Below are 24,565 nucleotides of genomic sequence, written 5' to 3'. Positions count from 1 at the left end.
GATGGAATTTCTTTTTATGATTACGATTAATGAAAACAACGCATAGACATATTATATTGCTTAGATATGTGAGGAACTTGTGAAGCTCGTAACTTTTGAAAATATCTGTAAAGAAAGTCTGTTTTTCATATAGAAACAATTCGCTCGAAAGATTCTTTCTATATAGATATATGGCATAGTATTCAGATTTTGATAAGATATGACTTATATGTAGGGTGTACAGTGAAACTTAATACCCGATTAAACAAAGGTGTCTTGAAAACCAAAAATGTTCTTGTTACTAGAACAAAATAATCGAACGCTCACACCTACGGCAGCTATATGATAAGTGATCAAATGTCGCTAAGATTTTGTATATATGTAATGAATGTAGTTAAACTAATCGGAACCGAGTTTTGTCCAGATATTTCATATTCGACCGACCGTTTCTATGGCAGCTATATAATATGGTCGCCTGATTATAATAAAGTTTTGTATATATGAGAGTAGAGTCGAGAGTAAAACTAGTAGATGCCCAGATTAATAAGCAAAACTGTTTAAAATAAAAAACACGCTTTTTAGCCTAGCGTTCCTATGGCAGCTATATGATATAGAGGTCCGATCCGTTCGGTTGCGAAATATATTCATATGTCCTGCAACTGAAGGACGGATGCTGATCTAGAATTCTATACATATAGTACTTTATGGGGTGGAGATGTCTTTTTTTATAAAAATTCGTAATATCATGGACAAGGATATAAGATAACTATAGACCATAAAAGCCATAAAAATAGATTCAGCATCAAATTCAGATAATGTTGTGGGGATTGAAAGTCTATGTCTAATTTATAATTCTAATTTTATCAAAGCCATTTTTAATCAATAAGAAGGAAGGTCTTTCAACAATTTACGTGCATCTAAAATATAAACTAAATATTAAGAGATTGAAAGCAACTTTTTATAGAGAACATAGTTCTCAAGTAACAATTGTCTAGGAACTACCGTGGCCACAGGGTAACTTAAAGTCAAGCACTCTCGAGCCGAGCGACGCGTACATGTTATTAATTTCTTTTGGTTTGGCATTGATTAGACCAGACAGTTGATGTCGATACACAAATAAATGAGCATATATTTCTGGGTATCTATATACATATTTTTTTTTTGCCAAAACCAAAAGCGAAGAGGGCATTGCTCGCACTCCGCCACCAGCACATGGCTCGAGCCTGTCTCCAGCCTGTCCGGAAGTACTTAGATTGACGACAGTGATAGGGCCGCTAATGGTTTCCTGCAGTAATTGGCTATTTCAACCGCGAACACGGGCTAACGGCCGCATGATAATGATGTGGTGGGCGTCGTATCCCAGCCCAAATGGCACTTGTTGTTATTGTCATGCCCGAAATGCTTCAGGTAGTTCCACTAGCATCCGAACAGCTACTGTTTCTACTCTATGACTACTGAATACACTCGGCTGATGAGTCTTTCTTTCGAATCTCTTGATAATTAGAACAGAAACGAGAGAAACAACTCTTGATTCTATTTGTTGAGCCTTGCAGAGGGTATTGATTGTGGCCATTCAGGAATTTTAAAGTCGACTTCTGCAAGCATTTTTTAAAATATTTAGTTTCAATTAGTATAAACCGATAATTAGTATAATGCCGATATGTTATAAACATGTCTATCTGTGTCCTATTAATTAAAGAACAATCAAAATCAGTTAGGTATATCATATAACTCTTATAGGAACAATCGGTTGAAAATTAATATATCATAATTGTCAGCAAATATTTTACCAATGACAAGTCGTTTTAGTGGCCTTTTTAGTATCAGGTATTAAGCAAGTGGCATATTAGTAATTAAGATTATCATAATAAAAGTACTTAACAAACGATAGTATTAAAAGTAACAATTATGTATTAGATATTCACGTTACGCAACACTGTTATTGATGACTTTTCGATATGCAGCTGTTAACAGAATGACAAAATGTTAATAAAAGCCATATAAGAGGAAGATAAACGTATTTAATTATTGACCAAGCGTAAAAGAAGCTGGTGCACATTAATAATGCTAATGAGCCGGTCCGTTCGAGGTCAACTTTGTTTTTTATTTAAATTGAATAAACAACAAACGACATGCCGATTAACTATACAGCTTATTAAAGAATCTTCTGATTCTATCATCATCAGAGACTGCTATCGACTCCAGATTTGCAGATGCCTTGTTGCCCTTTCGAAGCCTTAACCTGTTGAGAATTGTAAGCGGCTAGCAACGAAAAAGCGTAGCGTGCATGCCACATCCTGGGTCAACAACGAAAGAGCTTCGCCCTTAGCCAACTAGATAATTTATCAATAATTTTTGCTAATGGATGCACTTATTTCTAGGCATTGAGGGTGCTTTTCTAGGCGCTTATTCTAAATGTTTCGAATTAGCGGCCATAAAAGCCCTTTCAGTGCCAACAATTAAGTGCCTTTCATAATCAAAATTGCCCTTTTAAGGGTCATTTATTAAACCATGTTATTGTTTGTATCAAAAGACTGTTTACATGCATGATTAAGCTTGGGACTTGCAACCGGTTAACTATTGTTCAGTTGCTTTCAGAATATCATTATTATAAACATGTTAAATTATATACTATAGTATATTCGGAATTGTTCTTACACGCACACACACATATGTACACATGTGGGTTTGTGTCTAGTAACGGAAATGGAATTTTGCAGTCGTAACACACACAAGTTTCCGGTGTTGTCTCGCATTTTGTGATTTTCACTGATTAAACGACGCGTACGAGACAGTCGCTCTTATAGGATTAGCATTTCACAAACAAATCGACTGACAAAGGTTGACAGTTGACACACGCACACACACACACACACCTACACGCACACACACACACACATACGTACACTTGCATACAGTCAGCCAGTTGGTAGATTTTGCGATTCTTCATTTGAGGCAAACCCATAATATCATGCTTTTGATATTTACATAGAAATATTTGATGTTTATAATGATGGAACTCTTAAAATACACACACACACACATGGACACACGCCCACATGTGTAACACTCGATGACATTTTGTCACATTTATAGCTGAATATGCTAGAGAGAAAAACCCTCGATTATTCCACATTCAAATATCGAAAAATGTATTTGTGTTTGGCTAAAATCAAGGTTGCATTTGAATCAAGTTGAACCAGCCAAAGTGATTCGTTTTATGCCCTGAAACCGTTGAGTATGGTTTGGAAGGGTATATTGGCTGTGTGGAAATGTATGTAACAGGCAGAGGGACGCTTCTTCGAAGGAAGCATCTCCTATAAATATATATATTCTTTATCTGCATCAACAGCCGAGTCGATTGACTGCCCGAGGAGAACTCTGCTTTCTGAACATGGCAAACTTTCCAGTTTTATTCAGAGCATATATCGAAGCTAGTATGAAAGCTTTTGTATAGATACACAGATCCAGAATCCATTATATATATTGGATACATCCCCCCGTTCTTCACAAATTGGACTTGCGGTCTTAATATTTACACAAATTTGGTTGCATATATATGCCCTTAAAAAGAGATCAGGAAATAAACGCCCAAGTTCCCAGAGTGTGGGATTAATGGAAGAAGCACAGCAGCAACATGCATGCTTGTGTATGTCTGCTTTGCTGTAGCTGGAGGCTTAGGGTAAAGGGGCTTAGGGTATATCCCAGCGCGGACTCCTAACTGGAGCACTTTTTTGTTATTTTTTTTGCCTTTTAGAGGATATTTCCCACTTTCAGCCCGTTTCAGGCATCTCTCAGTTGTTGTTTGCTCTTGCAGTTTCGAATTTCATTACAATTTTTCTTTTGTTCCGCAGCGCGTCATGCGCTGAGCGGAAATAGCAAGCCAAATCCTCCACTGCCGCGCACCTGCCTCTAACCGGCAAGCAAAACAAAAAGCCAGGCAGCAAATAAATGAAAACAGTTTCCAGCCAGAACAACCAGGTGAGGCGCTGTGTTGCTGCTTGTGTGGGCAGGTGCTTTATAAAGAGACAAACAGTGGCAGCAGCAGCAAATGCAACCTCAACCGGGCATCGATGGCAAGCTGATAAATAAAGAATTTCAATTAGTGGCAAAAACTTGATTCGGTCTGAAATGCATTTCAGCCCAGCAAAGGAATGAGTCTTTTGAAAAAGGGGTTTTTTGTTGGTATAAAAGCTTTTTGTGTGTGTGCTCGATAAAATTTCCCTATAAAAAATATACATAAATAAAGTTGAATGAAAGCTCAAAGTTACACCGACAGCTTTCGAAGCTCGACTTCCTTAAAGAAAGCTTAACCGTTTACAGCTTGTCTTCCTTTTGGAAAGCTTTACAGTTTAGGCTTTCAGCCGTGTCCTCGTGCTGTTAAAAATAACGGCAATATAACAGCATCGAATGCTGTTAAAGATAACAGCAATATAAGAGTAACGCTATAGAACAGTTCGATTTTCGGACAAGTCGAGTCACTTCTCTTGGGACATTTGAAAGCTATCTAGTATAACAGTTTTTCATATCTAGACGATTGTTCGAAAACCGTTAAAAGCAGTTTCGAAAGTACGTTTAAAGTAACAGTAATTTTGTTAACATTAATTTGGTTAACAGTAACATGTTATAACTGCACTTCATTCCAATGGGCTGCAAAATATGAGTTTTATTCTTTTACTTATTCTTTTTGTAATTACCATATCCATGAATGTTAAAGAAAAGGGTTGTATATCATTTTTTAAATATTTTCTTTCATTTGCCAAGAATCGGCCTGCAATTTTGGCTATAACTCAAAAGTTATGGTTCGAAATAGGGTATTTATTGCAATGATTTAAATGTATACAAGAAAACGCATTTCCCGGCCCATAAAGTTTAGATATTTTTGATCAGTATCAATAGCCGATTCTAGCTAAGTAAATACTTTCTGTGAAAGTCTTAATCTCAGAGTCAGTACGAGGAAGGAAGTAAAGTTGGAACATAAAAATCTTCACATATTATCAAAGCTTATCTCCGCATTTGGACAATTTAGTTGTCAAAGTTTGTTTTCAAAACATAATCAACTGAGCAAAAATAGAGATATCTGTCTACTTAACAAACTAAGAGTCGGTCTGATAAGCGAGAGGTCGCTAGTTCAAATCAGGCAGAACATTTTAATTATCCAACAATCAATATAAATTTATTACAAGTTAAGTATGTAGATTATTATTATTTTAGGTAATACTCCAAGAACAGCATGATTTTTGCTTAAAAAAATATGCGTAGATATAAATAGGAGAATATTTTTTGAGGCAGAAGTAACTAGGTACAGGGTAAATCCTAGTCCGGGATTTCTTCTTATAGCATCTTCTTTTTGGGCTATTTTTTAATTTGTAGTTTGCAGTGCAATAACAGCTCAATTATTTGAACAATAGCCATGTTCATCAAACGTAATTTTGTATTATATTAAGATACTTTTATATATACACATATATTTTTCTATTTTTCAGAGTCGGTCTTTATTCTGTCTTCTGCTTGTGCTGTGGTCGGTGTCGCAGTTCAAATGCTTGCCGTTTGTTTCTATAAAATTAAAAAGTTTTGCCGCTCCTGCTGCGCTGTAATCTTTATAGACGCTGCCAACAAGTTGGGTATGGGGATATTGCGGGTTGGGTTTTGCAGGGGAGGGGCAGCAACGTGTTTTACCAGCAACAATTGCTTGTTGATTTGGCTGTCGCGCCCAGCGCGTTGTCTTGCGCTAAACTTTTGGCAGGGTCGAGGAACGGACCCAAGCCGACGGCGACGGCGACGGCGACTGTGAGTGCGATTCGAAACGGTCCAGACAGCCTGTTGGGCTGCCAAAGACAATTTACGACAGGACGAAGGACTTCTACAAATTATCGAGTGACAAAAAAAGAAATTGCAGATAGAAAACGTTGCAGTTTCTGTGTAGACAAAAAACTTTTTCTGTGGCCAGTTCGGTCGCTCCGATAAGAAATAATTTATTTCTTATGGCGTGCGGTCAGCTGCCCTGGCAAGGTGAGAACAGGTGAGGTGTTACGACAAATTGAATGCGGCCCCGCAGCTTAAAGCTGCCATATACCTAGGCATAATTTCTGCTAAAAAAATTACACTCCAGTGGTCAAAGGTTGTATGAAACACATAATCAAAGAGGCTGTAATAGGTCTGCTTTGCAAACTAAGAGTCGAACTGACAAGCGAGAGGTTGCTGGTTCAAATCAATCAAAATATGTCAAACATCGGTATTTTCTTCTATTTGTCTGTTATCTATGAGAAGAAAACTAAGCATAAATGTTGAAATGGAGACAATGTATATTACAATGAGAATTAAGTTATTTTGAACATATTTGAAGCTATGTTTTCTTAATTAAACAGCATTAAATAAATCAATTACAATGAATCGGTTGCATAAGAAAGGTTAATTAGTTATTGATTAAATGTAAATGTAACATATTTTTTACATTCGGAAACTCCTTGAGATTTCCAATATTCCAATTATGTTTGGCTTTTATTTTCTGCAATTTTCTTTCATCCTCATTTCTGGATCGGATCTAACGCTGGTATACACAGCACAATTACTATATGTATATCTGTGCTATATATATTTATGCTGTATGCTTTAAGGGCAGCTGCAACGCAAAGTTGACTGCGACTGGCAGCTCTCTCACTTGCACTCGCACAGAGTTGGCCCTGTCTACGGCGCTGTGTCCCTCCTCTATCTCTGTGTCTCTGTCTCCGGCTTGGTGCCAGGATATGTGTAGGATGTCATATGAAAGCCACAAGGTTGTGCGCTAGTCGACAGTTGAAAGTCGCAATGACATTTCAAATTTACGGACTATGACAAAGTGAGTTAAATGCATTTTGAAAAATGCTCGGACTACGACGAATTGAAAAGAAAATCTTATAACGTTGATAAAGTGGGGCAAGCTGCATGAAATGGTTGAAGAAGTGCTTTTAAAGTGGCCCCAAACTATTCATATGCATATTCTCTTAATCCGTATTCATTAGAGCCCTCCCGTCCTTCACCTCAACGTGTACTCAGCAAGTTTTAATAGAAACATATTGAACTTCTCTTATTTGATTTTAGTATTAAAGTCAAGAGATCAAAGCCCCGTGCAGCTGAAGGTTTATTATAATATATTTTACTATAGTCGCAGAGCATTTTTTTACATTCGTGTAATCTCAATAAAATCGGCAACTAGCGTATGATATATAACATATTCACATTAAGGCCCGTAGGCTAATTTTAATACTTGTTTGATTTTTCTAATAAATATGTATGATACGAATTTTTATTTTTGGTAATTTTTCATTTGATCTTGCTTTAGTCTCAGCTATTGTCGTCTTAAGCAGTAAACTAGTTTCCAATGAATATCGCCACGAATTAAAACTATTCAAAATACATAGTTCATTTTAGGGGCCTCAAAACTTGTTATTCAGACGCTGAACATGAAGTTCCTTATTAAAAATGCTGACCCTGAAATCGCCCACAGTCGATTCGGAAGCTGCGGCCGTGCGAAATGCAAATTTGTTTTAAAACTTTGATATAAATACGCGTCCACTTGGCTGATGTTAGTATAGTTACCTTTGATACCTCAAACGCGCAACACAAAAACCTAAAAATGAAATTCCTGATCGTCTTCGTTGCGCTCTTCGCCGTCGCCCTGGCCGCACCCGGAGATTCTGAAGCACAAGTTTTGCGCAGCGATTCCGATGTTGGACCCGAATCCTTCAACTACGCGTAATTATTAACCCTTAAGACTGGCTACCGTCCAGCATTTGCTAATCCTTTGTCTTTTTACGCTACAGCTACGAGACATCAAATGGAATTAGCGAGCAAGCAGCAGGTCAGCTGAAGAACATTGGCTCAGAGAATGAGGCTATTGCCGTCCAGGGTTCCTACTCCTTCGTTGCCGATGATGGTCAGACCTACACAATCAACTACGTTGCCGACGAGAACGGTTTCCAGCCCCAGGGCGCTCATTTGCCCGTCGCACCCGAAGCTTAAGAAGCGATGTTAAAACTTAAATAAATTGAATGTTGATCTAAAGTTTTTGTGTTTTCATATGCAAACAGACAAAAGCAGCTCATCGATCTGGGAAAGAGCACGCTACAGTTCTACTAACTCATTTGATTTTCAATTTTTCCCAGTTTGGTCTACTTAGTTTATAGTATCTTCTTGAGGAACACATCTGGATGAGTGGATAGACATTAGCATACGTACATGATTATGTCTATGTGCTGAATATCTTGACAAGGCCCTTTTAGCTGCGTTGCATGTTCTGCTGCATCTGTTATGCCTGGGGCTGCGGCATGTTGTTGCAGTTTATTGTTGGCTTGCAAAAGTTATTCATACGCCACGTTCACAATAGTAGTAAATGTAATTTATGTTGGCAAAACATTGCGTAAGTGCATCTGCTGTAAAATTCAAGTAGATGCCACCAGCCTCAGACTAAGGCGAAAACGCTGCCAACTGCCAACTGGCGGTTGGCGTTTATATAAAAGTGTTGCCGCACAAAAATGGCAGAGAATTCAATAAAATTTTCATGCAATATTTGCAGATGCACGCAAAAAGAACCTCATAGACCCATCCAACAATGTCGTTCATAGCAAGAGCCCCGCCTTGAGTTCGTGGCAGATTAAGTGAATTCTCTTTATAGACCCTTTGCGTTTGGCTTCCATAAGTCCATAAACGGGCTTGACAGAACGTGCTTAAGGCCGTTTGTGTCCGTTGCGGATCAATCTACCGACTAAGTAAATGCTGGCTAAAATAACATACTTCAATTAAAAAATATTTTTTCTAATATTTCTCTATTCTATTCGATTTCTATATTTCTCATTCACGAGGGTTCGATCCTTGCCTATTTAAATTGAAATTTTTACAATGAGCACTAAAATGGAGTTTCGGGAAAAATCTTGCCACTAAATTGGAGAAATTATATATAACTACGTACACATTTCTTGGTTCTCGACCTCTTCAAAGTCAATTTAAATTATCTTTCTCAGAATTCAATGAAGACGTGTTTTTTTTAACTTTTTGTTAAAAAAATAAAACAGCATCTTTTGTAAAAAGTTGGGGTATGGAACATAAAAGACAGTTAAATTTGTGGGCAAAACTCAGTTTTCAAATAAAATATAGTAAAATTGACGAAAATTACGATTCTTTTGCAATTAAATGAGGTCGAAAAATGGCAGAAAAATATTTATAATCTTCAACGAAAAGGACGTTGCCTTCTACAAAGCCATGCAATACTTGCCGCATATTGATAATAATTAATAAAATTAAAAATATAACAAATTGTAGTTAAGTAAATTTTTTGAAGCTATAGACAAATGTTCAGCTGGCGCAAAATCTGCACGAAATCGTTCGTTTTCGATAAAAGAAAACGAAATTGAAAACACAAACCTTAATAATATATTCGACAAAGATGCCGCAGAGACCAGTCAAACAGCTATTGGCAAAGCCGTAACCTTGGCCGGTCTAGATCTGGGCCCGGGCTTGAGTCTGGTCAAGATCAAGCGGCGTGTGCGGGGTTGTCAACCGGCGGCGCAGCAAGTGAGACGCATCTGCTTAAATCTATGTATCTATCTGCTCGTCTCTACGCATCTATGCTAGCTGAAAGTGATAGTGGCTATCACATACACAAACTATATATATAAATATATATATAGAGTTTAACATAGGCAGGCATAAGACCGGGCATCTGGAGGTGTAAACTGCCAGCGATAATGGATAAACATGTTTCAAGAACTTCGGATAGTTGCTAATTGGATTTAGAACTCAATACTTGTGAGAAGCAGAGAGAGTATAAATAAAGTTGAGGAAATCAAGAGTCACCGCAAATAATTCATATAGTTTATGTATATCAAAACATATTTTTTACTATCTATACATATATATATATATATATATATGTAGATTATGTAAATGGGTTGCCGAATTTGAATTCATTTGTCGTCTGCACGTCTTCGCCTTGTGACGTTTTTAATCAACGCAAAACATAAGACCCACTATAACAAGTTTTATCATTTCATTAGTTTTATACTTTTTTGCCACTCAATATGAAACGATAAACTAGTTTTATCCAATACGAATTTGTTGCAAGCTTTGATATAAATACGCGTCCACTTAGCTGATATTAGTATAGTTACCTTTGATACCTCAAACGCGCAACACAAAAACCTAAAAATGAAATTCCTGATCGTCTTCGTTGCGCTCTTCGCCGTCGCCCTGGCCGCACCCGCAGGTCCTGAAGTACAAATTGTGCGCAGCGATTCCGATGTTGGACCCGAATCATTCAAATACGGGTAATTATTAACCCTTAAGACTGGCTACCGTCCAGCATTTGCTAATCCTTTGTCTTTGATGCCACAGCTGGGAGACATCCGATGGCAGTTCGGCACAGGCAGAAGGTCAGCTAAACAACATTGGCTCAGAAAATGAGTCTCTTGCCGTCCGCGGCTCATTCTCCTACATTGGCGATGATGGTCAGACCTACCAGGTCAACTATGTTGCCGATGAGAATGGTTTCCAGCCCCAGGGCGCTCATTTGCCCGTCGCACCCGTAGCTTAAGAAGCGATATTAAAGCTTAAATAAATTTAATGTTGATCTAAAGTTTTTGTTTTGTCTATTTGGGAGGAGGGAGTAGCTCGTCGATCGAGGAAAAAGCGCTTACACTATTCGTTTTTTTCTATATTCTTTGCTATCGCAATTTTTTTTTAATTTCGGTAGTACAACAAATATTTAGTCTTATTAGTACGCAAGCGTGAACTAAATATTCATCTCTACCTTATGTAGAACCATTTTCATAATATAGATAAATATCGATTTTGAGAAAAGTTGTTTTGAGCACAACTCGAGGAATATAAGAGCTAGATACACCAAATTTTGCATGTCGATTATTGAATAGCATATAGATTTTCATAATATCTCATATGTTGAATACCTTCCCACGTCAACCGCAAAATTGTAAGAAACTCATATAGTCTTTGTCTTTGATATTCATATGCATTTGTATGCCCTTCAAGACTTCAAAAAGATCGGACTATAAATACCGAAGTTAATCCAGAATGCATATCCTCTACATAGAGTGGGGGACACTTTTTCGTGTACTTTACTAAATTTGTAACTTTTTAAACATATTTTGGGTAATATTTGTAGATTTTAAGATTGATTGAAGTGCCTCAACGTGGTCAAAACGTGCCCAGTTTGAGGCCAATTTACCAATGTTTAGCCACAAAGAGCCAGACAACTTTTGCAGGCAACATTTCATTTAAAACATATATACATATACACTAAATAGATATGTATATATATACCTATATTATATATATTTTGCACACATCCCAAAAACGGAATGCTCTAAGTGTAATTTATGCGCGCACACACACACACACACACACACACACACATGTATATATTCATGCTGTGTATGTGAGAGCGAGAGGAAGAAAATTGGTGAAAATGTGTAACGTTGACCTGACGCCATTTCTGTTGAAGGCTGAAGCTTTGTGGGCCTGTCTACAGTTAGGTGGAGGTTCGTTGGGGAGAGGGGAGGGGGGGGGAGTGTTTGCTGCCAGGGCGCTTGACGCTTTTCATTTTTCTGTTTTTGGGCTAAAATACCAAATTACGGCATAAATAATGCATAGATAACGAAATTTATTACATTTCATGCATCAGCCCGACTACACAGAGAGAGAGAGCCTGGACAGCCAGCCAGCCAGCTAGCGAGACTCGAGCCAGCGGACAGCACAAACAGAGCCACCCACTGGGTAAACTCGACACGTCCGGACACATCAGACGGCCTGGAAAAGGCGGCAAATGTTTAACGGATGTCGCTCTGTCGCCTTCTAATTTATGGCTCATATAAGTTGCTCTGATTAGCCACTGCCGGCAATTTTTATCTACAGCCAACAAGTATTCCTCTTGTATGTATATCCAATAGGTGAGAGTTTATGCATTGCTTTTAAATTCGAAGAATGTCTATATATGCCAACAATAACAAGATTCCAATAACTCGACGCCAGCTGAAAGGATGTGCTTATTTATGTTATGAAAATAAAGTTACCCGAAAAAAAATGAGGAAGCAAAAACAGAGAAGTTTGAGCTGCCGAAGCTTCAATACCCTAGCAGACTCTTAGAAGAAGGTGTGAGGTATTATACTATATCAGAAGGGAGACAAGTGGGAGATACCGGGTGTAGAAGAAGTAGAAGATACCCTGTATGACAAGCTATTGTAGCAGTGTAGCCTCCTTCTAGACAAACATACCCAAAAAAAACCCCATACAAGCTTTGGAAAATCCATTCTTGATTAACTTCTGTGCTTATAGTCCGATCTCTTTGAAATTTTCATGGAATACATATGCCATCCAATCCTATATGAATACCAAAGACAAATACTATATCACCCAAAATGAGTTTCTTACAATTTTGCGGGGTACGGGGGAGGTATTCAACATGTGAAATAAATTTAAAATCTATATACAGTTCGATCTACATATATACATTATGTATATCTAGCTGTTATTTTTTTCGAGTTATGCTTGAAAAATTTTATCTCAAAATCAATATATATCGTATTTATGAAAATAAGAGGAGATATCGAAAAGTTATGGACTTATTCTGTAAATAATTCCTATAGAAACTTTATGATATAGAAACTTTCTATATACTATAGTATAGATATAGTAAAGTATTACAATGTTGACAGGAATTTATCTTAGGAGCACAGAGAAGCAACAAAGCTTTTCATAACAGAACTCATGATTCAGCCGATAGTTCCCAAGCGATAGGATCGCTTTTTAATAGCGATATATAGACAGACTCTAGATAGCAAAACTAGTTGCTCAGACTGGACTATTTAAGTACATCGACGATATCTCATTTGATTCATGTTACAAACTGCTTGATATAGTTGTCATACCCTGCAATCAACTTAGTGTATAGCCAGTCAGAAATGTTGTGGTCTGCGCTGTCGCTTCAGTTGTTGCCGATGCGCGTCTGATATGTGTCTTGCTCATATCGTGAGGGAGTTGCTCATAATTGCATTTGCATATTATTTCCCTTTATTGCAAATGTCGCCCTGTTTGACATGACTTCAGTTTTGCTTAGGGGTTGGGCAACTAAAAACTTCGTAACGCCATTTTGGTTATTTTCCACTTCCGCTGATGCTGCTGTTGCTGCTGCTGCTGCTGCTGGTTCTACTCAGTGGGGTGTTTATTAAATGGCGCATGCTTGCGGCGGTAATATAAAAAAGATTAAAAAACAAACCACAAACAAAAAAACGAAACAAAGAGTTAAAAGTTAAGCGTAGCTGCTGAGAAATTATAACGAAACAATTTGCATATAAATTAGGACCAACAGCGAGGTGTCAAATTGTCTGGAGTGCGAACTGGTATCGAAACAACTCAAACAAGTTCCCATCCGAAATACAATACAATTTGTCTAATGCGTTGGATGATATTATAAATCCGATGACACAATAATAAACACGACCTGTCAACGAGATCGATCAGCTGAAGGCAATCAATTTTTTGAATTTAAGAGGCATGCAAAGATATAATATAATATACAAAAAGAAGTTCGCTGTGCATAAGATCTTGTGTTATATTTAAGGCAAATTTATTTGTGGATTCGGTTTACGGCTTGAATTAAGTAACTCAAGCTTCGGATTGTGAAGGGAGTTTAGAAAATGCATGAAAACATTTTCTTTCAAAAGGGTATTGTTCTATCTTTTTAAACCACTATAATAACGAGAAAGAAATTATATCTACGGAACGCAGAAGGTTTTATTCCCCAGTTTGGCAGATATGTGCGGGTAAAGTTCGTAATTTTATGACAAAATTACAATACCCTCGACAAGGGTATCAAAATTGCTGAACTTTAACAGTTGTAATATTTATATGACGAACTTTACATAAGGACAAACACAGTTTTCAGAAGCTTGACTATCTGTATCTCGCGTCAAGTTACCAAGGTTTACAGCAGGCGAATGTGTAAAATTGGAAAGTTCAACTGGCAACTTAATAGGGTCTTCAATGAAACGGAAATCGCAAACGAAAAACAAATAGTTTGTCAAGTATCCAAAATCATTTTGGCAACCATTTTATGGTCGTGCTCGTATATTGCGATGACTGCAGTGTCAATACTCGTAAAAAGCCGGATAAATGGATAGGTAAGGATGAAGCACCAGCAGCAGCAGCAGAGGCAGCAGCAACAGTTAAGCATAAAAGCCAGTCTCGTAATATCCTGCACAATTGTCAGTTTTACTCATTGCTTTATTGTTATTGCCATACCCTTGGCCTTAGCTTCGACAGCCCCCAAATCCCAGCCACACACCCTGCCAGGCAGGTAAACAATGCTAATGCATACTTTGACTTTGACAAGAAGCGAAGAGGTAGCTGAGCTAAAGAGAGAGCTGCACTCAAATCTGGCCGGGCTGAGCCATATTGGGTTTAGACTTATGGTTGTCGCTGCTCGTGAGCATTTGGTTCTGGGGATTTTTGGCTGTCGATTCGTCGATTCGCCTTGGATTATTTCTAGGATAAACGTTGCACATGGTTGTCCCCCTTTTTCTTGTTTTTGCGTTCGCAACAATCGAATATAAAATGAATTTACCTTTTGTTGATGTTGTGAAAGACTTTTGCTTATTGGCTTTTGGCTCTTACCTCTATTATACGAACACTCTCTCGTGTAGCTCGCTTTCACGGATTTCGATTGAGCTTAAGACAAATGCAAATATTATTGGAACGCACTACGGTTCGTGTGTATGTAGGGCGCCCCCCTTCACACAAGCTTGCCTCATATGATGAATGATTATGTGCTGCCTCTTGATTTGTTGCCGCTGATAAACTCAATTTGTAATTTGGGGCCTCAGCAGCAGCAGCAGCAGCAGCAGCAGCTGTGTGTCAATTTGGGGGGCGAGGAGGGGGCGGGTGTATCATATTGCGCATACGCCGCGTACGTCGGCGGATTGGAAGACGCTTTTTATTGTCAAAGTTTTGCGAGTGCCGGCAGCTCAAGTTGTAACTTGATTTTATGTCACTTTACAACACTGCATTTGAAGTGCCTTCTCAACATAGTGCGCAATTCGCCTTTGTGCAACAACTTGGCTTTTAAAATTTGTTGCTTCTTAACGTGCGCTTTATTTATACACTCAGAGAATAAGGCTCGTTTTAAGTTGAAGTATTTTAAGAGTAGCTCAGGCTTTGACTTTAGCCCAAACATTTTAAATATTTCGACAATTTCGAGGCTTAAATAAATCAGATAAATGAGTGCTAAGTGCAAGTTTTTACCTTTAATACTTTCTCTAATTTTTCTTGGAATTTGATACAGTGAAAACTCTTCTAACGTACATTACTCTTGGGAGGACAGTTTTTCTGCCTATCTCTCCCTGACACTTATGTAAACGTCTGGCAACCTCGTCGCATGATAATTATGATTTACGAATAAGGATAAATGTAAGGAACACGAAAGTGGAAAGTTAAGCAGCAAGCGAACAAGTGAAGAAGGAAGTTAATACTTAAAATTATAAATATCTAAGCAACTATTTGTAACGTGAACGACATTAAACTATTCTTTCTATTAACAATGTTTGTACAAGCTAAGATCACTGAGTTAACCTGGTTCTTACCCCGCTTTCTTGGGTGGACCAAAACTACCCAACGATCTCTGCCTATGTATACTATACAAGAATCTACAAACTAACTTTGGTATATGTATCTAGATATAGATCTGTTGTCCAGCTCTGATAACTCTCTAGTTAAGCAGAAATAAAACCAAGGCTAAACATCGAAATATATCGATAAAATGAAAATGGGGTATCATATCTCGCTTGCACATAAAGCAATTTCAACTTTTACTGGATTATAGTGTAATATATTTCAGAGTTAATAAATGTAAAGATATGTATATAATACCAGTTACATTATGTTTATTAAACATCGTCTAGCATGTTTTCTTTTTTTCAACGTTTACCTGCATTTTTATACAGTGTTTATTTAAACTTAATTTAAGAGATGCATTTAGCATATTGCACACAAATTGTTGAATGCAATTTCGCACGCAGGTGTTGGCGGAAATGTGTCTTGGATCTTATGACTTACAAGAGGGCTGTGTGCTGTCAGAAATGGGCGTGGCATGTGCTGCCACTAAGGAAATTGGCAGCAGTTGGGCAGTAAGTAACCAATAAGAGTCCGTAGTGCGCGACTTATAGTTAAACCATCGAGTTTTGGAGCTCAATAGATACCCATTGCCATACCAAAGCCATATTGGTATATCAAAGTCGCAGACAGACAAATTAAAGACAAATCAGTTTCGCTTTATTTATTTATATGTATACATAATTAAAACTATTTTAATGTGTGCAGTTTTTCTCAATGTTCTAATACCTTGTGCCTGTGCAATTTATGCAGGGTATAAGAAGTGCACTTGAGGAAATTAAAAATTGTATTCAAATGCCATGCACGAGCGTAAAAATTAATATCCGCTCTTGTTACCCATTGTCGGGCCATGCGGCAGCTTAGTTGTAGGGTAAAATCTCTTAAGGTGCGTGTCAAGACAATTTTTAATTTCAGTTCGCATTCTGCTTCTTTGTTTTGCAGCCAGGCATAAAAGAATCGCAGCTGAACGCAGTAAAATCTGCTGCTCTTTGAAGCATGACACGATTGTTGTTCATATGTTAATACATAAAGTGAATTTATCATTATACAGATACTTAATCTAATCACTGATTATCCTAAATTGCTGTAGGCAAAATACATATTTCAATATCTAAGCAATCAAAGCACATTTTCGAATTGAATTGATTATGATTATCGAATTGTTGCTAGGCCTGCTTTACTATATAATTTTTAATACAGTTTTTCATAAATTCTTAGAAAGTAAATAAATAAGCTTTGGTGTTTAGAAAAAATCAATTATACTCCTTGAAAAAGGAGAAAAAAAAAACTTTAATTAATAATTATTAGAAAAGTTTTTTGAAGGAAAATATATGGGCCTGTTTTAGATTTTTATTGACAAATGTCAGCTTCAACGAATTCTAACTGGATTTTCATTGCTTCTTCAAGCACTTTTTGAATTAAAATTTTTCAAAAAAGATATAAAATAAAATTTTACACCTTAATAATTATAAATTTAAATGATAAATATTATATATGTATATATATAATTAATAATTAAATAACAATTAATTTGCTGATTGGGAATTATTATTTTTTTTTATTTGTTTTTTTCATATTTGCCAATTTACTTTCCGACTGAAGGCAATACGAATTAACTTCGCTTCCGTAAAGTATGCTCGGAAAAGCAATCTAAAAACAGGCCGCAGAATTTTAAATAAATTTTGCAATATAAAGCGCTCAAAAGCATGCTTTAATACGTATTAAAATTTTGCTGCCTACTTTCAGGCATTTTTATATATTAACTACTATGTTATGGATGAAAAAACCAAATAATGAATGCTTGACGTACGATCGTGCATAATAATCATTTGCAGATGCTGCTGCTGATAAGACAGAACGAAAAATCATAAATATTATAATAATTAATACGAGCAACGCCGGGTAATTTCATCTACCAATTAACGTATACCGCCCAGCCGCGGCATTGTCTGGCAAAAAAAAAAAAAACAAGAGGGGGCCCGCCCAAAGGCGCCTAGACATAGAGCACAAACATGGCGGCAATGGCCGCGGCAAAGGATAAAAATGTCGAGGCATACAAAATGGCGCATGTGGTCTCCATCCAGGCGACGAGCGGGCCAACGCTCAGCGAGACAATCAGTTGGGCAATGAAGACCATGCTGCTAATGATGGCCACATCGGTGCCCAGGCCACGTGCCTGCTTCAGCGGCACCGTCTCGCCATTGTGCACGCGGAACTGCAAAACAAAACAACAAATAGAGACAAATAAAGGGAGAGAGAGAGAGAGAGAGAGAGAGAGAGAGAGAGAGAGAGAGAGAGAGAGAGAGAGCGAAAGAGAGTGAGCGACAGAGAGTGAGGTTTAATTACATACACAATTCTTGGCATGATAGTTGGCCACCAGTATGAAGGGCATGGTGAAGAGCGTGCCATAGAGTATGCCCGCCGAGGTGCTGAAAACGAGAACGCCCCACTTGGTCGGCCACAGGCCGAGGATCAGCATGCCAATGCCATAGTATATCATGCCGCTGATATAAACCGCCTTGGTGCTACAAGAGAAACAAGTAGAAACATTAAGCTTCGGTTTGCCGAAGGCTTTAATAACCTCACACATCAGTCAAAACGACCGATTGCCCCTAGATATATATGTATGCAGAATGTAATTATATATTGAGTTGTATAGATTAGATTAGTTAGAATATGTTGCAAATGATGAGTATGGTTCGAGCTCCAAGGAAATGGAAGACATATGATAAATATATTTTTTATGTGCTTTATATTTTATTAATACTGTGAGATCTATTCTAATCCTTGTGTAGGGTTCCAGCCTTCAAGGAGACGGACGACAAATAATAAACGATTTCTTTTTGTATATAAGCTCCAAATTTGATTGATGCTAAGGGATCTGTATAATATACTAATCCCTGCAAATCGAAAATTGAGCAGGAAGTTTACGGTTCAAGCCCCCAAGGAGACGGAAGATAAATAATAAACGTATTTTTGAATAAGAGCTCCATATTTGATCAATACTATGAGATCTATATAATATACTAATCTTTGCATATCATAAACTGAGCAGGAAGTTTTGGGTTTGAGTCCCCAAGGAAACGAAATATAAGTAATAACCTTTCTTTAGTATAAGAGCTCCATATAATGTTCATACTAAGAGATCTATTCTATATAGTATATAGTATATAGTAATCCAATTTTGATGAGGTTCTGCCCCGAGTTTCGATTCATTTGAAAAGTCAAAGAAGCCCTATAATTCCTAGGAGAACCATGAAAGACTCTATATATATTAGATACATAATGAACATCTCTTTTAACCGATTTCTTGACAAGATTTCAATATCCATTCCAATGGCATCCGTGACATGAAACACCCTTTTTTCGTACTTACCCAAACCACTTCATCAACTTGGTCACCGACATGGAGTAAATGGAGCAGGAGAAGGCATAGATGGACATGCCCCAACAGCCGAAGCGCACACCCTCCTCATAAAGCTGCAGCGGCGCCGAGTTGGGCGGCGCCGTGGGATCACCATGAAAGACCGCCTCGCCGACAAAGTCCGTAAAGTACAGGCAATAGGTGACATGACCCATCCAGCAGAAGAGATTGGTGAGTGCCAGCATGCGCATCGAGTGCGGCATTATGAAGATGCTCTTCAGATAGCCACGCAGCGAAATGGGCGAATGATCCTCCACCTGAAGCTCCGCATCGCGCGGATTCACCTTGCGGCTGAGCGCGGGCAAATAGCTGTTCTGATAGCCATTGGCCTTCAGCTCGTTGGCCTTCAGCTCGATGGCCTTCAGCTCGTTGGCCCGCTGCTGGTCCAGGGTGGAGTTCTCCTGTATATAGTAGATGGCATTGTTGTTTTTCTGCAGCTCCTTCTTGATGGCCGCCTCGGACAGTGGACGCAGCATCTCGTCGCGCTCGATCAGCTTGAGCGGAATCTCCCGGAAAGTGGTCACCGTGATGAGATAACAGATCGCAAAGATAATTGTCACCAGGCTAAAGACCGTGGGTATATTGCCGCCCAGAAAGGTGCCAATGTGTGTAGTCTCCCAATCGATGCCGCCAATGGCATAGCCAATGGTGCCGCCAAAGCCCGCGAATAAGGTGAATGTGGTCAGCGCCTTGGGCTGCTCCTCGGGCACGCACATGTCCAGCAAATAGGTGCGCGCCGGCGTCTGGCAAGTGTCCGCATCAAAGTCCAACAGCACCATGCCCAAAATGGTCAGAATCACAGCAAATTTAAAATTGGCAGCCGTTGCGCCGGTCTCCGGTTCGGCGGACAGAAAAGCAGCCACAGCGCTCTCGTTGCCAAAAGTTGGACTCAGTTCGGTGTAATTGTAGCCCACATCGCCCAGCCAGACGCCCAGATCCTTGCCATAGGGCACCAGTATCAGTCCACAGAGTATGCCCAGCGACAGCAGCGAAATGATCGGCCGGCGTCGACCCCAGCGCAGCTGGCAGCGATCGCTGACGCTGCCCAGCAGTGGGGAGACAAAGAAACCAATCAGCGGCGACAGGCCCCAGGCCATGGTCATGTGCTTGTGATCGATGCCAATCTGGAGCAGAATCGGCGACACAAAGCTCGTCTCGGCCGCGTAGGCAAACTCAATGGCCATCGCAATGGCGGACATGCGGTAGAGCTCGAATCGTGTCTTGCGGCGAAAGACATGCGAATAGTCCGCGTCTTGGGCACGTGCATGATTCTCGCGCTGCTTTAGCATGTACTTAATCATGGGATTCTTGGCCGAGGACAATTGTGCGGCCTGCGCTGTATCGGCGGCAACACCAACCATGGCTGAGCACTTGGTCTGAACTGCAGCTAAAAATATAGATATAATTCGTGTTAAGATTGGTCAAGTTCTGTTTATTGAGAGCGAAACGGAAGACATTGAAGCCAATTGAGCGGAATGTGCGTCGCGGCACGTCTAAGCAGCTGTTGGCGAAGATCTGTTATTAATTGAATGGCGTGCAATGTCGCAAGGGGTACACTCAGCGAAAAAACGGACTTAATTCGAGTTTGAACTTTGTGTAAATTTAGACAAGCTCGCAAGTTCTCAGAAACTTTTAATCGAGAGTCTTCAAAATAATTGCACAATCGTTTTTATTTGTTCTTTTTTAATTTAAATTTAATGTTGAATTTGAACCAGCGACCTCTCTCTTGTAGGCACGCAAACTAGGACAATTCTTACTTCCATTTTGATTCTAATTTCCAATTTGAATTCTCAAATTAAGTAAAATTTATAATTAATTTCTGATAACTCAACAAAGAAATGTTCATGGAATTTTACGAACAGGAAAGCATTCCGACCTGAATCTAGCACAGCGCCTTTCTCTCAGTGTAACAGCATTCAATTGATGTGAGGCTATGCCTTAACTCCAGTTCAAAGTTCGAACAGCATTTGATCTGACGGCCACAAATCCGAGCGTAAATATTGAATCAAATGCAAATGCAATTTGAAACTGAAACGTATCACTTATCGCCTGGTTCTTTGTTGTCAGAAATCAGAAATCAGAACTCAAAACCCAACACGTAAACAAAAACAAAGCAAGGCAATTGATTGTAATAAGAATGCAGAACATGATGTGGAATAATATATGAAAGCAACCGCTTTTTAATGGCCTTATTTGTTATCTATTTAATCACTTAGCTTAGAATTTGCATTCGAATAAGATATTTCTATAGAGCGCATTGAGTGCAGACAATAATGCAGCTCAAATATATCACAATTTCCTTTATACGACTCCACAGCCTTAATGAAAGCAAACAGCAAGAGCTAAAGAACTTTATTAATACACAATTATATTATAACAATTCATTAACAGAAAGCATTGCGCTAGTCGCCTCAAAGATACCCTGTAAGCAAGCCTAGATTTTTTAGTTTATTGTTCGATTTTTATGCATTATCAGGCTGGCGAAATTTTAGGAGTTACTGTCAGAATGGCATAGAAAAATTAAATATATAAATAAATAACACAAGAAAAAGCATAATTGAAAATAAAAAATGAATATTGAAAATAATTGTATCTTGTTTTTAAATTGTTTTTTTTTTTTCAAATAAAATATAAAAAAAATTAGTTCTGATTTCATATTTTTTAAAATTAATAATAAAATAAAAAAATTTTTTTAAGTTTAGATCATAAATCTTTATATTTAATTAATTAAAGTTCAAATTCTTTAAAAATCTTATTTTGCAATAAAAAAAACTATATCATAACTTTTTCTTAGGTACGATTTTAGATGTGTTAGACAAAGCTCCTAAAAATGTTATTAGGCAAAAATAAAAAAAAATAAATAAATAAAAAAAATAATAATAACAAAATAAAAACTATAATAGACTTAAAAAAGAAAGTTTCACTAATGTATAACTAGGGCAAATTTGATTGGTTTTTAAAATATTTATGTATGCAAAGTTCTAAATAAATTAGAATTTCTTAATTAAAGACAACTTTGTTATTCTGGAAGTTTCTAAGTTTCTTCGTATGTGTGCATAATCAACACCAGCCAACATTTGTGTACAGGGTATTAGAGTACAACAAAAAAAAAAAAACTGATAATTTATAGTGACGAATTTTGTGATGAACGCCCGCTCATTCCCATTATTGTCCGACACTTTGTGTCAATTCAACAAAGCCGCAGGTCAGGCGGACTGCTCTTATCACGATATCTCCACGATATAAGCTAAATTTATATATATATAATATATATAATTGTGTATATATGTGCCACGTAGACACAGATCAAAGAAATGCGAATCTGTAGCTCGTGTCGCTGTGCTGACTAGGTCAATAATTTGTCTTAATATATGCGCGAGAAATAATCAGACTGAATGCTAATCAGTTTTGCTGTTGCTGACATTAATTAGCGGCTGGTATTAGGAAGTAAGATTGTTTTTTTTTTTTGCTTTTTTTTGTTTTTCAATTTCAGTTGTAAAAGCTAATAATTTGATGGCTTTAGGTTCCGATCTTAAAATAATTAACATATTTGGCCATAAAACTGCGCACACAACAATACACAATTTCACACGTATTTAATTTAATGATGCGTTTCAATTCAACTGTTGTTGGGCTTTTGTTAATTAAGATGATCATTTAAGAGCTGCGCTTCACTATAATGAGATGCCGCTGAGAGAATTCGATTGTGTATTGGACAGGATGTAACATATATGCATATTAATTAGAGGAAAAAAACCATTCTTTACGACCTAATCGTAGCTAAACACGAAGTCGCGTTTTGCCAAAGACAATATAGATATACTAAAAAATTCTATAAATATTTATATTGTCTTTGGCTTTACACATAATTAACTATTTTCCACTTACCTCTGAGAAAGTTTATCTATATATAATATAATTTTTTAATTGATTTTCCTTTTAGTTGGTTAAGTTTCTTTTTTTTTGGTTGAAATGTTCACTTGAATTTTCACTCACTTTCCGATTTAAGGTTTAGCGTCAATAATTGAAAATGCGATAAAGTTTTTCTCTTGCACAGATTGTTGTGCAGAAAATAGATTTCGATTTTCTTAAGTTTTAATTGTTTTTTCGTTTGTTGCTTCGAGCGAGCGTGGGCGTGGCACTTTCGTTTGGGCGGCGGCAGTGAATTTGCTATCATAACTTTACCCATCCAATCGATATAACACTTGTTTATAATCACAAAATAATAATTTATTTCTCTGCCCGCTCGTGGTCTTTAGTTGAATGTTTTATGCTATCTTTTTCTTTTCGTTTTTAAAATTGTTTTTATTGTTTTTTTTTGGCTCTTGTTAAAGTGCTGACATTGACGCTGGTCGATCGTTGGAAATGTTTACAACATTGGGCTGAATGCTGGCGACTTTTTGGCAAGACATGAAAATTGCTTTCGTTACGCTTAAATAGACCAAAAATAAAAGTCACCAAAAGCAAACGCACAAAAATTTAATACATATAAATATTATAGATATATTTATATATGTATACATGTATATCTATAGAGGCTCGCTTATTCTTCTACTTGAATTGACGTTATTTTTGGCCTCCTCCACTGTCGTTCGGTATTTGCGACGATCTGGAGCTGATCTCCTCTGCCCTGCGACTGCTTGACTGAAGCGTCGGCTGCTAGACGCACGTATTTATACACAGCATGCAACATACGCACTCGCTCAATTATGGAGCGTGCACTGAGCGAAAAAGTCTGCCGCATACGTTCGACATAATATAATATAATAAATCAATTATTTATATCAAAGTGTGCAGCTACGTTTTGTTTGTAATACTGATAACATTTATAAACGAAATTAAACACCTTTATTCTCCACATCGAAAATCGAATACCCTTTTGAGGGCAGAATTGTGAGGTTCTCTGTTGGTGAGTAGTTAATTCAAATATCTTGAAGAACAAAAAAGAACTATATCAATTAATAGTTCGATGTTGAAGAGAGTTGGCTCATGTGTTAGAAGTAGGATCGTAGTCATGGTAAAACAAGATAAAATGCCAGGTTGAAAAAAAGGTTTTCCTCTAAGAACTGAATTGTGGAGCGATCATTCCGGTATGATATAGTGATCCGATCTGATCCGGCTCTCTATATACTATAAACGGGAGGATGAAGCTTTGCAAAGTTTCATGAATATAGCCTTAAGGCTGAGAGATAAGTTTGCATGAAGCAACTCACACAAATCAGGAATATATACAGATCAGAAATATCTATACTTTATCGGCTCGAAGATCTCTCCAGCGATGCCTAAAACATTTCATCAGTAAATTTTAAAACCCTTTTTCAAGGGCAAACAAATTTTGTTACTAAATAGATGACTTTTTTTCGCAGTGTAGCAGCTGCTCATTTTTGCAAATCTTCCGCTGTGTCTCACTTTATCTCTCCCTCGCTCTCTTCTCGTGTGTTCGCTCTGAGCATCGCATGCCTTATCGACAGAAGGGTGCGGGGCTTTCTTTTATCTGTTTTATGCTCA

At 37.7% G+C, this 24,565-nt stretch overlaps 3 protein-coding genes and 1 long non-coding RNA gene across 5 annotated transcripts in view; 2 read left to right on the top strand and 2 right to left on the bottom strand.

Moving 5' to 3' along the window:
- The window catches only part of LOC135430718 (larval cuticle protein 65Ag1-like), a 39,219-nt gene extending 31,197 nt beyond the window's left edge, over nt 1-8,022 (top strand). The window contains exons 2-3 of the mRNA XM_064685492.1: nt 7,466-7,713; nt 7,782-8,022. Coding sequence (XP_064541562.1) covers nt 7,595-7,713; nt 7,782-7,980 — 318 coding nt within the window. The 5' untranslated portion in view covers nt 7,466-7,594 and the 3' untranslated portion in view covers nt 7,981-8,022. The remainder of the gene's footprint in view (nt 1-7,465; nt 7,714-7,781) is intronic.
- A 2,109-nt stretch (nt 8,023-10,131) lies between these two features.
- Nucleotides 10,132-10,546, top strand: LOC135431418 (larval cuticle protein 65Ag1-like). The gene is made up of 2 exons (XM_064686562.1): nt 10,132-10,280; nt 10,348-10,546. The coding sequence occupies exons 1-2, from the start codon at nt 10,162-10,164 to the stop codon at nt 10,544-10,546; spliced, it is 318 nt and encodes a 105-aa protein (XP_064542632.1). The 5' UTR covers nt 10,132-10,161.
- A 7,040-nt stretch (nt 10,547-17,586) lies between these two features.
- Slc45-1 (Solute carrier family 45 member 1) lies at nt 17,587-23,308 on the bottom strand. The gene is made up of 4 exons (XM_064686892.1): nt 22,946-23,308; nt 19,010-20,444; nt 17,984-18,158; nt 17,587-17,848 (listed from the first exon to the last, which is right to left on the bottom strand). Exons 2-4 carry the CDS (start codon nt 20,416-20,418, stop codon nt 17,627-17,629), a joined length of 1,806 nt encoding a protein of 601 aa, XP_064542962.1. The 5' UTR covers nt 20,419-20,444; nt 22,946-23,308; the 3' UTR covers nt 17,587-17,626.
- Nucleotides 23,309-23,356: 48 nt separating this feature from the next.
- LOC135431660 (uncharacterized) lies at nt 23,357-23,688 on the bottom strand. 2 transcript variants are annotated; one of them, XR_010436807.1, is made up of 2 exons: nt 23,613-23,688; nt 23,357-23,488 (listed from the first exon to the last, which is right to left on the bottom strand). It is a non-coding gene; the product is annotated as an uncharacterized LOC135431660 (long non-coding RNA). The 2 variants fall into 2 exon arrangements; XR_010436809.1 differs by having other exon boundaries at nt 23,579-23,684.
- Between the last annotated feature and the right edge of the window lie 877 nt (nt 23,689-24,565).

Source organism: Drosophila montana, unplaced genomic scaffold (genome assembly GCF_035044405.1).
Source record: "Drosophila montana isolate Dmon_TW-CO22-7 unplaced genomic scaffold, ASM3504440v1 contig_1455_1, whole genome shotgun sequence".
In the NCBI taxonomy this organism is placed as follows: domain Eukaryota; kingdom Metazoa; phylum Arthropoda; class Insecta; order Diptera; family Drosophilidae; genus Drosophila; species Drosophila montana.
The sequence above is the reverse complement of the archived record's forward strand: the minus strand, read 5'-3'. Positions and strand labels throughout refer to the sequence as shown.

What these genes read in the sequence shown, in the direction of transcription:
- Slc45-1 (XM_064686892.1), bottom strand. Translation starts at nt 20,418, where the DNA reads ATGGTTGGTGTTGCCGCCGATACAGCGCAGGCCGCACAATTGTCCTCG. An exon ending in AAGTTGATGAAGTGGTTTGG is followed by an intron (nt 18,159 to 19,009) that starts GTAAGTACGAAA and finishes TTTCTCTTGTAG; the next exon opens with CACCAAGGCGGTTTATATCA. An exon ending in ACTATCATGCCAAGAATTGT is followed by an intron (nt 17,849 to 17,983) that starts GTATGTAATTAA and finishes TTTGTTTTGCAG; the next exon opens with TTCCGCGTGCACAATGGCGA.
- LOC135431418 (XM_064686562.1), top strand. Translation starts at nt 10,162, where the DNA reads ATGAAATTCCTGATCGTCTTCGTTGCGCTCTTCGCCGTCGCCCTGGCC. An exon ending in CCCGAATCATTCAAATACGG is followed by an intron (nt 10,281 to 10,347) that starts GTAATTATTAAC and finishes TTGATGCCACAG; the next exon opens with CTGGGAGACATCCGATGGCA.